Source organism: Haliotis rubra, unplaced genomic scaffold (assembly GCF_003918875.1).
Source record: "Haliotis rubra isolate DU_JTF1 unplaced genomic scaffold, ASM391887v1 Scf260, whole genome shotgun sequence".
Taxonomy (NCBI): Eukaryota; Metazoa; Mollusca; class Gastropoda; order Lepetellida; family Haliotidae; genus Haliotis; species Haliotis rubra.
In genome coordinates this window covers 826055-840095 of record NW_025766670.1, presented here as the reverse complement: position 1 = coordinate 840095, position 14041 = coordinate 826055, and the positions used below count along the sequence as shown (strand labels likewise).

Below are 14041 nucleotides of genomic sequence, written 5' to 3'. Positions count from 1 at the left end.
CCAGACATACGGTTGTGTGGACCCTACCAGTTGACTACCTGCCTGAAGACCTGCCTTGCCGATCTGATGATCTACCAGACATACGGTTGTGTGGACCCTACCAGTTGACTACCTGCCTGAAGACCTGCCTTGCCGATCTGATGATCTACCAGACATACGGTTGTGTGGACCCTACCAGTTGACTACCTGCCTGAAGACCTGCCTTGCCGATCTGATGATCTACCAGACATACGGTTGTGTGGACCCTACCAGTTGACTACCTGCCTGAAGACCTGCCTTGCCGATCTGATGATCTACCAGACATACGGTTGTGTGGACCCTACCAGTTGACCACCTGCCTGAAGACCTGCCTTGCCGATCTGATGATCTACCAGACATACGGTTGTGTGGACCCTACCAGTTGACCACCTGCCTGAAGACCTGCCTTGCCGATCTGATGATCTACCAGACATACGGTTGTGTGGACCCTACCAGTTGACCACCTGCCTGAAGACCTGCCTTGCCGATCTGATGATCTACCAGACATACGGTTGTGTGGACCCTACCAGTTGACCACCTGCCTGAAGACCTGCCTTGCCGATCTCATGATCTACCAGACATACGGTTGTGTGGACCCTACCAGTTGACTACCTGCCTGAAGACCTGCCTTGCCGATCTGATGATCTACCAGGCATACGGTTGTGTGGACCCTACCAGTTGACTACCTGCCTGGAGACCTGCCTTGCCGATCTGATGGTCTACCAGACATACGGTTGTGTGGACCCTACCAGTTGACTACCTGCCTGAAGACCTGCCTTGCCGATCTGATGGTCTACCAGACACACGGTTGTGTGTCATCACTGATACTCAGTGGCATGTGTTGGTGGACGATTGAGACTGGTTGTTAACTGGTCTTGTTTAGCATTTCAATGGCTTGGCACAAGCTCATCATGGCGGTGACACCCAGTCATGCTTTTTACCTACTGACAGCATTCATCAAGTGGATACTCGAGTGTTTAACCCTGCCCTGTGCACAGAGAACATCGTTTCGAAACAAGCATATGAATTCAGTGAAAAGTTCGGAGTACATGTTTGATGTGTGATATGATCTGCATGTATGTGTGATGTGATCTGCATGTATGTGTGGTGTGATCTACATGTATGTGTAATGTGATCTGCATGTATGTGTAATGTGATCTGCATTTATGTGTAATGTGATCTGCATGCATGTGTGATGTGATCTGCATGTATGTGTAATGTGATCTGCATGAATGTGTAATGTGATCTGCATGTATGTGTAATGTGATCTGCATGTATGTGTAATGTGATCTGCATGTATGATCTGTAATGTGATCTGCATGTATGTGTGATGTGATCTGCATGTATGTGTAATGTGATCTGCATGTATGATCTGTAATGTGATCTGCATGTATGTGTAATGTGATCTGCATGTATGTGTAATGTGATCTGCACGTATGTGTAATGTGATTTGCATGTATGTGTAATGTGATCTGCATGTATGATGTGTAATGTAATCTGCATGTGTGATGTATGTGATCTGCATGGATGTCTAACATGATCTGCATGTATGTGTAATGTGATCTGCATGTGTGATGTGTGATCTGCATGCATGTGTAACATGATCTGCTTGAGTAATGTGTAATATGATCTGCATATGTAATGTGATCTGCTTGTGTGATGTGTAATGTGATCCGCTAGTGTGATGTGTAATATCAGTTGCATGTGTGATGTGATCTGCATGTATGTGTAATGTGATCTGCATGTGTGATGTGATCTGCACCAATGTGTAACATGATCTGCATGTATGTGTAATGTGATCTGCATGTGTAATGTGATCTGCTTCTATGATGTGTAAAGTGATCTGCATCTATTATGTGTAATGTGATCTGCATGTGTGATGTGACCTGCATGTGTGATGTGTAATGTGATATGCATGTGTAATATGATCGGCATGTATGATGTGTAATGTGATCTACATGTATGATGTGTAATGTGATCTGCACGTATGATGTGTAATGTGATCTGCACGTATGATGTGTAATGTGATCTGCAAATGTTATGTGATCTTCAACCATGACACAAGACAAACACAGACAGTGAGAAATTGTTTAACATATTTATTAGCCACTGGCTCTAGTATTGTGGGTGTGGCTGTTACACCTCACGTTGCTAAAGGGACTAGCACAGTATAGTACAGGAAGTCTACAGTTAAAGCAGCGTCTTGGTAATGGCAATACATCATATTGCATCAAATAAATATATCTCAGTACATTAGGACTCAAGCAGGACTAATGATGAGTTCTCACGTCGTAAGCAGAAACACTGCCATTGTTCATTTTTATGCTGAATTGTATTTTAATCCAAACCCTAAAATTGAATCGGTCCAGAACCTATGTCCCAGCACCTTGGATCATCCAATTCTGGGTTAAAATTCTAACAAAAATGGTTTACCATCCATGGTAAGATTGCATATTGCACTGTAACTATGGTAACTCATGTTAATGGCATAATTCAAAGTGAGTATGCAATATGAGGAAGTAACATATGGCACACATGAACAAATACAAATATGATAATTAATACAAATAGCTATACAAGTTTATTACAGACACAGATGAAATACAATACAAATATTGCAGTACAAATATCAAGGATGCACATCTCTGGGAACATAACAGATCTAGTGAACAGACCATCAAACACAACACCATCCTCTGTAGTCCAGGCTATTATAACTCCATTCCATCTTAACTGCCTTGGGTACTTAACAAAATGGAATGGGGTAGTAATACCATAGATTATTGAGACTGGCCTGAAACAGAACCTTTTTAACATCAAACAACAGTTTACAATATGTAATCAAACAAATAAGTCAGTCAATAGTAAACAAAACATCTGTGTTTGCTCATCAACTGATGCTCGGGCAGTTCCACATACATCCGTAGGGTGTATATTTCAAGTTTTTAACATCTCTGTTCTGCATATTCCCTGTTTGCTAAAATGATGGGATCATATTTCTGGCGTTAACAACCTCACTTGATCGTATATGCACATCTTCAGATGTGTTTTACTTCACAATACTGGAAAATTATACATTAAAACACCACAAATGTACACCAAAAATTATTTAGAAGATTTCCGGAAGAGTCTGCTATGCCTTAATTCTACCACAGAATGAACAATTTCAGTAAATACACCTACAAAAAATATATGACATTAACTGCTCAGGGAGCTAAAGAGATTTGCAGAAACACATACTGCAACCGTTGAATACCATCTTGACAATCACAGAATAAACTACATATGTACAACCTGGCTGGATCCAACAACTTCAGTAGATCATCAACAGCTGGCTCAATATATCTCTGATATCTCAACAACAGGTCTGTGATATGCTGGTCTCCTAGTTTACAGCAACAAGGAATATACGTACACAAGGCAACAACTGCGCTTCAGTCTGCAATAAGTCATTACTCTGCAAAATGTCCTAAATGGTTTATTGTATACAGTTAACATAAAAATCATTTTATCATCTTATGGTTCGTGAAAACGTTTTTCAGAGTTTCATGTTTATTTTTACCAATTCTTATTTTCCTGAAAGATCATGTCTAAAAGAGAGTAAATCAGTATGACCATATTTTGGTAGAGATGGATATCTGATAAGCCAACAGATCTTCCTACCGTATTGTCCAGCAGTAAGTTGAGTGCACCAGACCAGCAGTATCGACTGTGGACAATATGGCTGTACAGCATTATGCTTTGTTTCACAAAACCGGACAAGAACTCAACGGCACGAAGTGAATATGAAACAGTATAGAGGAATAATTTACAAAACTATTTTATTTGCTAGGATAATGTCAAGTGTAAATTGAAACTTTGCTGGAATCTGACTGTGTCTCTCTTGTCTGCTAAGAGCTGTGCAACCCATTCAATGCATCAACATAATTTACAACTACAACGAAAGAAATGAGTCAACTGATGCTTAAAAGGATGTGTCAAACATTTGTGCTTTTGTCTGTTTCAGTTAATAAAAAAGAATTATGGCATAAAATTGTTGTGGTTTCAATAAAACCTCTTGCACCATTATCTAGTGTAATTTCTCATACCTTAGCACTCACCCTGAAATCACAGTGCCAGTCATCAATACTCAGTGCCCAATCCTAACTCATAGGGCCTATTTGTAATTCTTAGTGCCTCAAATCTAGGTGTCCACCTTCAATAGCTAAGATCTTTCTGTCATTGAACTACAAATCCTGTTACTAGAAGAGGTATAAGGCTGCCTGATTGATTCTCAAACAAGCTATCTGATGCCACTGGCAAAGGATGTTAAACCTAGGCAATGGTTCATCATTGTACAAAGAATATTAAACCTGAGCACTGGATTATTGTACGAGGGATGTTAAACCCAGGCGATGGCTCACTGTACAAGGGATGTTAAACCCAGGCAATGGCTCACTGTACAAAGGCTGTTAAACCTGGCCACTGGCTTATCAGTGTACTAAGTGAGTGAGTTTTGTTTTACGCTGCTCTCAGCAATTTTCCAGCTATATGGCAGCGGTCTGTAAATAATCGAGTCTGGACCACACAATCCAGTGATCAACAGCATGAGCATCGATCTGCACAATTGGGATACGATGACACATGTCAACCAAGTCGATCAGCCTGACCACCCGATCCCGGAGTATACAAAGAATAGCAAATCCTGGCACCGGCTCATCATTATACAAAGGATGTTAAACCTAGGCACCGGCCAATCATTGCACAAAGGATATTAAACCTGGGCACTGGCTCATCATTGTACAAAGGGTGTTAAACCTAGGCACTGGCCAATCATTGCACAAAGGGTGTTAAACCTGGGCACTGGATTAATGTACAAGGGATGTTAAACCTGAGCATTGGCAATTATTGTACAAAGGATATTAAACCTTGCCACTGGCTCATCATTGCACAAAGTATGTTAAACCTGAGCATTGGCAATTATTGTACAAAAGGATTTAAACCTTGCCACTGGATCATCATTATACAAAGGATGTTAAACCTAGGCACTGGCTCATCATTGTACAAATGGTGTGAAACCTATGTTGGTCCACCAACAATCTGCTGAGCTATGTAACAAAACCACCAACAATTCCTTCATGTCTAGTGGGTGGCAGTGGTCCTGATGCATGAGTGAGTGAGTGGGTGGGTGAGGTTTGACACATCCAGCTGCTGAGGTAGTACAGAGAAACTGGCAGGGAATAAATAAACTATGACATTGAACAGATGAGAGCGACAATGAGGTGAGATCTCTCAAGGCAAGCTGTTGTAATCTAGCACATACTGGACAGCAAACTGAACTAAAAACAGAGAAAATAACTGAGGGATCAAATAAGTGTTTTCAGATTTTAAAGCAGGTGCTTTAATCTGCCACCAGCACACTACCCCTTGATAAGGTGACATGTTTTAGAAGTGACACACGTCATCCGTCATCGTGACCTATGTCACACTACACAAACTGCAGATTGGACTACAAATAGCTCTGTTTCTTCACAACAGCAAACATGATATACAAGATATTTTTGCTGCAGCCATTCAGTTGATGCTAGTGAGTCAGACATTTCTTTCAGGATATGAATTCCAAAGGAAAGGAAACAGTCTAAAGTCCCTTAAAAATTATGTACACCTTTCATGAGGTATCTTGAAAGTAAAAAACGATAAATGAAAATATCTTCTGTGGCAAATGATAAAATGATGAAACTTCGGATCTACGGCCAGCATTAGGAGATGAACATCGCAGGTCACTTCACCAGTACTTAGCTTCGGTGAAGTCGTGCTAGAGTCTATAAAACTTATCTTCAGTACTTTAACACATTTTCTGGCATCTTTGAAAGGCTGATGCTTTAAAACATACCAAAAGAAAATGTACAAGATGTTCACTTCGCAAATATATATATAAACTGAGAAAAAACCCATCATACTCCTCATGTGTGATTTTTTATATATCTTACCATCTTATTCCACAAGTAGGATATTGTATATATCGTACCAGACTTATTCAACATGTGTCAAATTATATATCTTAACACTTGTTCCGCGCATGTGAGATATTGTGTATATTGTACCCGACTTATTCCACTTGCGAAATTATATATCTTAACACTTATTCCACATGTGAGATATGGTTCACTACCTGACTATGTTCAGATCCCGACTGGCTTCAAGAGGAGGGAGGACATTGACAGAGAGGTAACAAAAGAATAACACTGTAAAAAATAAAGGAAACAAACACATCCATACTCAACAAACATGAAAAATGCAAATTATTTGTTACAGAAACAAATATTGACTTTATCTATATGCCTGAGAGTGGTCACAAACAGATCACATAGTGCAGTGACGTCGTAAACAAGTCATACATTGTCTACTGCTCACAGGACATTAAGGACCTTGCAGGACTTCAAGAGGACAATACCAGACCCTGTGTGCCCCCTGCCCCCCCTAGGACCTTGCAGGAACCCGCTGAGGACCGAGGGCAATGTTCTTGTATCACAACAGACAGATACAGGTAACATTCTCTTGGTCATGCTCAAACCCATCGGGAGTTACATCTTTAATCATACACACTCAATGATTTGTATTGATTATTAATGTGATTATTTATGACAATGTTAATTAATACAAATTCATCTAACAGTTTTTAAAGTGAAATATTTCCTTCTCTTAAGTTATCCTTAACTTTCTGTGAGCAGCATACAGAACATAAGCATGAACATTGAAATGGGAAATATTACAATGAAAGACTTGTAACATTAACACAGCTACACTCTCATAGACGACTTGCGCTGTATCAGCTTCCAAAGCCAGTTGTCTCAGTCATCCTCATTGGATGATACCAGAACTGTGTCCAATCAGAGCCTGGCTTACAACACCTACACAGCGAGAGATCAGTTTCAGCACCATAATGTCACTTTCAACACATTCTCACTGGTGGCCACATATCACCATGGCAACCTTCCGTTTAACCGTCATGTACATCAGTATGAATATGATTTCTCCACACTTCATGTCGGTCAAAAGACTGAACTGATGCAATGTCAGATATTCCTAAGAAAATGCCATCAGGTAACTTTAAACGTGATATTCAGGCACTGCGCTCCACACGTAATGGAAACATTTCAGTCGACTGTTCTTATTGAAGGCTGTGTCTACTTTCGACTGTAGTTCACTGCCCAAGGGATGTCTCCCCCGTCGTGGCCCGGTAGGGACTGAAAGGAACAATAAAACAAAAATAAAACAACAGAAGGATATAAAGTGTTGATCTGTGCTGATCACATCAAAACTCATCAGTCACCAGGCAATCACTCATCTCACAATAAGAAATATGACATATTACACCTGGATGCAGTCTTCTTGAACAATCCTAGTAGCAGCTTTACCACACAAAATACAACCATCCTGGACAACCCAAGCTGCGCACTCCTGAATACCCTCACCTGCAGTCCTCCTGAACAACCTCAGCTGCACCTACACCACACAAGATGCAACCCTAATGAAAAATCGTAGCTGTACCTACACATCACTAGATGCATGCCTCATGAATGGCATTAGCTGCACTTACACTTCACTGAATTGCAACCATCATGCATCCCTCCTTGACAACCTTAGCTGTACCTACACCAGACCTGGATGCATCCCTCCTTGACAACCTCAGCTGCACCTACACCACACCTAGATGTAGCCCTCCTTGACAACCTTAGCTGTACCTACATCAGACCTGGATGCAGCCCTCCAGGACAACCCTTGCTGCACCTACACCAGACCTAGATGCCACCCTCCTTGACAACCCTTACTGTACCAGACCTGGATGCAGCCCTCCTTGACAACCCTAGCTGCACCTACACCAGACATAGATACAAACCTCCTTGACAACCCTAGCTGCACCTACACCAGCCCTAGATGTAGCCCTCCAGGACAACTTAGCTGTACCTACACAACACCTAGATGTAGCCCTCCAGGACAACCTTAGCTGTACCTACATCAGGCCTGGATGCAGCCCTCCAGGGCAACCTTAGCTGTACGTAAATCAAACCTTGATGCAGCCCTCCAGGACAACCCTATCTACACCTACACTAAACCTAAATACAGCCCTCCTTGACACACCGAGCTGCACCTACACCAGAACTAGATACTGCCCTACAGGACAACTCTAGCTGCACTTACACCAGACCTAGATACAACCCTCCTTGACAACCCCAGCTGCACCTACACCACACCTGGATACAGCCCTCCTTGACAACCCTAGCTGCACCTAAACCAGACCTAGATACAGCCCCACAGGACAACCCTAGCTGCACCTACACCAGACCTAGACGCTGTCCTCCTTCACAACCCTAGCTGCACCTACACCAGACCTAGATACAGCCCCACAGGACAACCCTAGCTGCACCTACACCAGACCTAGATACAGCCCCACAGGACAACCCTAGCTGCACCTACACCAGACCTAGATACCACCCTCTTTGACAACCCTTGCTGTACCTACACCAGACCTAGATACCGCTCTCCTTGACAACCCTAGCTGCACCTACACCAGACCTAGATACCGCTCTCCTTGACATCCCTTGCTGCACCTACACCAGACCTAGATACCGCTCTCCTTGACAACCCTAGCTGCACCTACACCAGACCTAGATGCCACCCTCCTTGACAGCTGCACCTACACCAGACCTAGATACAGCCCCACAGGACAACCCTAGCTGCACCTACACCAGACCTAGATGCCACCCTCCTTGACAGCTGCACCTACACCAGACCTAGATACCGCTCTCCTTGACAACCCTAGCTGCACCTACACCAGACCTAGATACAACCCTCCTTGACAACCCTAGCTACACCTACACCAGACCTAGATACAACCCTCCTTGACAGCTGCACCTACACCAGACCTAGATACCGCTCTCCTTGACAACCCTAGCTGCACCCACACCATACCTAGATACCACCCTCCTTTACAACCCTAGCTGCACCTACACCAGACCAGGAAGCTGCCCTCCTTGACAACCCTAGCTGTACCAACACCAGATCTAGATGTAGCCGTCCCTGACAACCTTAGCTGTACCTACACCAGACCTGGATACAGCTCTCCAGTACTACCCTAGCTGCACCTACACCAGACCTAGATGTAGCCCTCCTTGACAACCCTAGCTGTACCCTAGGGAACTCAAAATACAGATAAAGTCCCAGAACCATCATGAACCTAAAATCAAGATGAAGACCAAGGAAGTGATACTTCAGCAATGTGTAAAGATTGATTTGACTGATGGAGCAGTTGTGGTCACTGCATTCTCTGTGTGTTCCTTTGTTGCCACAAATGGACTATCAACCCTGTGACATAGTTTCTCAAGCTCCTTCTCAGGTTGTGACACCTTTGTTATTGTCCCAGTAGGATTGCTTTAATCAGTGTGCATGAGGTCATAACAAAAATCTTGGAGAGACCTGTATCTTTTTGTAAATGTCTTTGAGAATGTCCTTACAGTAAACTGGCAAAATGTTACAACTGTCTATTTCTCAGATGTGTTCTTAATTTGTCAGACTGATTTGAGATTCCATACATTCTCACGAAACTGATAACATGATGGTTAAAATTGACAGCCAAAAAATTAGGTGTCGGAAAAATAGTCATTACATGGTTGTAATCATAATGGTCAGTCTCTTGCAAGTATAACTTGTTGCATGCAAACTGACTAGCTGTGTAAGGTGTACACCACTAGTTATCTCCACTGGGCATCTGCCTCACAGTATTTTAGAGAGTTTCCTCCCTGCATCTTCATCTTCCCGACACTTAAGCGAGTTACTGCCTGCACCTTTATTTTGCCCTGTAGTTATCTCCACTGGGCACTCCATCTGCCTCACAGTTATCTCCCCTACACCCTGTACATCCATTAGGATGACAGCCAAATAGTTTCCTCCCCTAGCATCTTCATCTTCCCGACACTCCCAGGCAGTTATCTCCCCTGCATGTGGCGTTGAGATTGACATCAAATGATCGAGGAAAAAATACCAGCCTGTGAGTTATCTCCCCTGCATATGTCTCTACATCAATATCCATATTATCTCCCCTGCACCTTCCTATACATCTCCCCTGCACCTTCCTCCACATAACCGGTTATCTCCCCTGCACACAACAGGATGAGGTTGCAGGTCCCATCATCATGACAGTGCTGCTGTTTTTCTCACACCAGATGTCAGAATAGCTTCTAACTGCGTCCAGCTTTTATCATCTCACATATCAGAGCTTCCTGAGTTACATGATGTCGTACAAAACCACTTCATGAGGGGCTGTATGTGTATGTTTACCAACAGGGGCTGCATGCTGGGATATGTATATCTTGATTGCAGTACTTACGAACACTGTTTCATTTGTCGAAGCTTTTCTCACTACTTTATGAAAGAAAGCAAAAATGTAATTAAGTCCTTTTAATTTTTACACTTTAATCTCATTTAGTAATACCATGCATAATCATTCCATTTATTAAACAAATTTTTCAGTAAAAATTAAATCCATTATGATATCCGTTATCATATATTGTCTAACTTGCGCACAGAAATTGATCAGATCTGAGTTTTGACATCTTTATGATTGAAAACATTATTTATATTCTGTCAACATAATTTATGAAATGTTTAAAATGAAAATTCCCATCATGCAATGTATCCTAATCTTAAAAAAGAACTTAATAAGTAACCTGTTACAAATGAGTTTTACAATCAAGTCATTCTGCATGCCATCTTGCACGAACAATAACTGCTTCAACAAACACTGCTTCAACTTAGGAGTAATTAAGTCATGCAGTATCGGAACGAACACAGACACTGAACACATATTTCTCTAATAATGACATATATTTAATTACAACACTTCCCCTGAGGGAGTCTCTGGTTTGCTGCTGAATTGACCTTGACCTTTACATTCAGTGACTGTTACATATACCGTGAACATTTGGGGGCAGTTTCGTACAACAATCCCATCAAGTCAAGGTAGGGGAATACATACAGTCTTCACTGTTGGTGGAAATTTTGCCTACTCTTTAACAATAAGGGTAACCAATCGCCTACTGTTGACTGTTGGTTGATGTCATGAGGACCCATGTGGTTACATTGCGATAACAGCCAGGTGAACCAGCACTTTATAGCATGATAATCGAGTCTGGACCAGATAATTGAGTGATCAACATCATGAGCATCGATCTATGCAATTAGGATACAACGACATATGTCAACCAAGTCAGCGAGCCTGAACACCCGATCCTGTTAGTCGCCTCTTACAACAAGCATTGGTCGCTGAAAACCAAATTCTAACCTGGATCTAACGGGTTTCATAGCATGAACAGTCCGAGGAATCTGTAGGTGATGAACTGCCAGGGGTACCAATGATTTGTACCATAAATAGCTAGGGGAACCACAGACTGACAGAACTGATAGCTACATTGGTTTACAGATGGAAGAACCAGGTAGACCAGAGGTTGATACAAAGAGTTCCTGGTGAACCAGTGGACGATAGCATGAACAGCCAGATGACCCTGTGCAACCACTAAAATTTCTTTACTGATCATACATCATAACAACATGACCGATGGTAAGATTTCATAAATGTCTAACCTCTAGGAAGAGACCTTTCAACTTACAATCTTACCTGTCAATGTTTTATAATCAAAAGAGATTGGAAAGGATGAAACCCTTTAATCTCACTGACTATCCTCAGCAGGGATTTTTTAGGTTTCTTTTTTTCTCAAAACTCATGCAGAATATGCCTAAAGAAATGGCTTAATATGGTTTTATCATTACACTTTCTGTTTTGCCCACTGACCATGTGGTTTTTGAAAAGACATATTCATCAACATGTACTGAGATATTAAGAAGTCTGACATTCAGAATATACAGTGTACTCTGAATCTGGGCAATGAGCACACCCACTTCTAGTTCAATGTCTTGTTCAGGTTTTTACCTCCCTGACCCAGGATAACTAAACTGTCGGTTCTGGTCTTGATTTATTCTCATCCAATAAAGTGCTTGAGGTGGAATTGTACTCCTCATATATAAGTAACACATAAATCTGTCCTGTCATTCCACACACCCATGTCAACACAAAGACACATACCCCACACCTGCACAAACCAGTTCCACAAAGTCATACTCAGAGAAGGCACTGAAAGTATGTCATGGTTTATGTTCAAAAATCTAGATAAGCTATAGACCATTATCAGGAATCCAGGCTAAATAGACTTGTGTGACCTCCATCAGTTACATATGTGCATGTGGTACTTAAAAGCTCATATATTCCTGATATATTAGGTTGTCATAAAATGATCAGGTCGTGACCAGACAATCCAGTGATTGATGTTATGAAGAACAATCCAGCCTGTCAAGGTATGATGACATACAATCAACACCGTGATTAGCCAGGTATATCAAGTCATCTTTCAAGATGACAGTGTATGAAATATGGCCCGTCCGACCGCCCGAGACGGGCTAGATTTCTGATGGACGGTCAAAATTTACAGCAAGCCAGCCCGACTATATGAAATATGGACCGCCCGAGACCGGCTAGATTTCTGACGGACGGTCAAATTTACAGCAAGCCAGCCCGATGGTATGAAATATGGCCTGTCCGACCGCCCGAGACGGGCTAGATTTCTGACGGACGGTCAAAATTTACAGCAAGCCAGCCCGATGGTATGAAATATGGCCCGTCTTACGCCCGAGACGGGCTAGATTTCTGACGGACAGTCAAAATTTACAGCAAGCCAGCCCGATGATATGAAATATGGCCCGTCCGACCGCCCGAGACGGGCTAGATTTCTGACGGACGGTCAAAATTTACAGCAAGCCAGCCCGATGATATGAAATAAGGCCCGTCTGATCGCCCGAGACGGGCTAGATTTCTGACGGACGGTCAAAATTTACAGCAAGCCAGCCCGATGCTATGAAATAAGGCCCGTCTGACCGCCCGAGACGGGCTAGATTTCTGACGGACGGTCAAAATTTACAGCAAGCCAGCCCGATGCTATGAAATAAGGCCCGTCTGACCGCCCGAGACTGGCTAGATTTTTGACGGACGGTCAAAATTTACAGCAAGCCAGCCCGATGGTCTGGTAAAAATTTGAGATGTTCCATACATCTGAGTAAATTCACCATATCTTGGTGTCTGGTCTGGTTAAATTCCATGTGGGATGGTAACATTTTTAAGTTACCAGCCCTGATATCTGGCTGTGTTTCTGGCTTATTTCATACACTGAAGATGATCAGTATTTGATTGGCACCTAAAACACTGTCTCATATTACTTTCCCATGGATTCATTTGCTTCTATTGGAGTTTTTCAGAGACTAAGCATTAGTTAGCACGAGGAACATTAGTTAACCCAGAATCAGCACAAAATCCATGACATTCTCCCAGTGTTATAATGGGACTATACCTGCTGAGATAATTACGTTTCAGACAGTGCAAACTAATAAGTGTCCTAATTTGAGTTTTGTTGAAGTAAGATAAACGTACAATGTCTCTTGTACGTGTATGTTGGCTGTTCACAGACTGATTTCTTGTTATTACAGACACAAATTGGTGTTTGTGTTCTTTACTTCATAAACACAAGATTGTGTTTTAATTTTACGTAAGTGTTATTCTATTCACCCGTTTTATTACATTCAATAAACAGATAGTTTATTACAGGGTGTTATTTTTACCAACTGTGATGAATGATTCCCACTGACAAACACAGGCATGTTGAAAATGACAAACATTTGTTGTTTGAAGATGGATAGATACGACACTTTTGACATGTTTGCCTATAGGCACAAGAAGGCTGTACATTTTATTTTTTAACACCACATTCAGCACTCTTTCAGCAATATGACAGTAGTGGCCTGCTACAATTGACTGACTGACTGACTGAGTTCGGTTTTACGCCGCTTTTAGCAATATTCCAGCAACATCACGGCGGGGGACACCAGAAATGGGCTTCACACATTGTACCCATGTGGGGATTCGAACCCGGGTCTTCGGCGT

At 42.1% G+C, this 14041-nt stretch overlaps 1 protein-coding gene and 1 long non-coding RNA gene across 2 annotated transcripts in view; both read right to left on the bottom strand.

Annotated features, from left to right (window-relative positions):
* Positions 1-2097: 2097 nt before the first annotated feature.
* Positions 2098-14041, bottom strand: part of LOC124280125 (multiple epidermal growth factor-like domains protein 6) — a 273391-nt gene continuing 261447 nt past the window's right edge. Inside the window, 3 exon segments of the mRNA XM_046716015.1 lie at positions 2098-4370; positions 4778-4815; positions 4889-7244. Coding sequence (XP_046571971.1) covers positions 7108-7244 — 137 coding nt within the window. The 3' untranslated portion in view covers positions 2098-4370; positions 4778-4815; positions 4889-7107.
* LOC124280126 lies at positions 8634-9698 on the bottom strand. The gene is made up of 3 exons (XR_006899584.1): positions 8971-9698; positions 8793-8863; positions 8634-8666 (listed from the first exon to the last, which is right to left on the bottom strand). It is a non-coding gene; the product is annotated as an uncharacterized LOC124280126 (long non-coding RNA).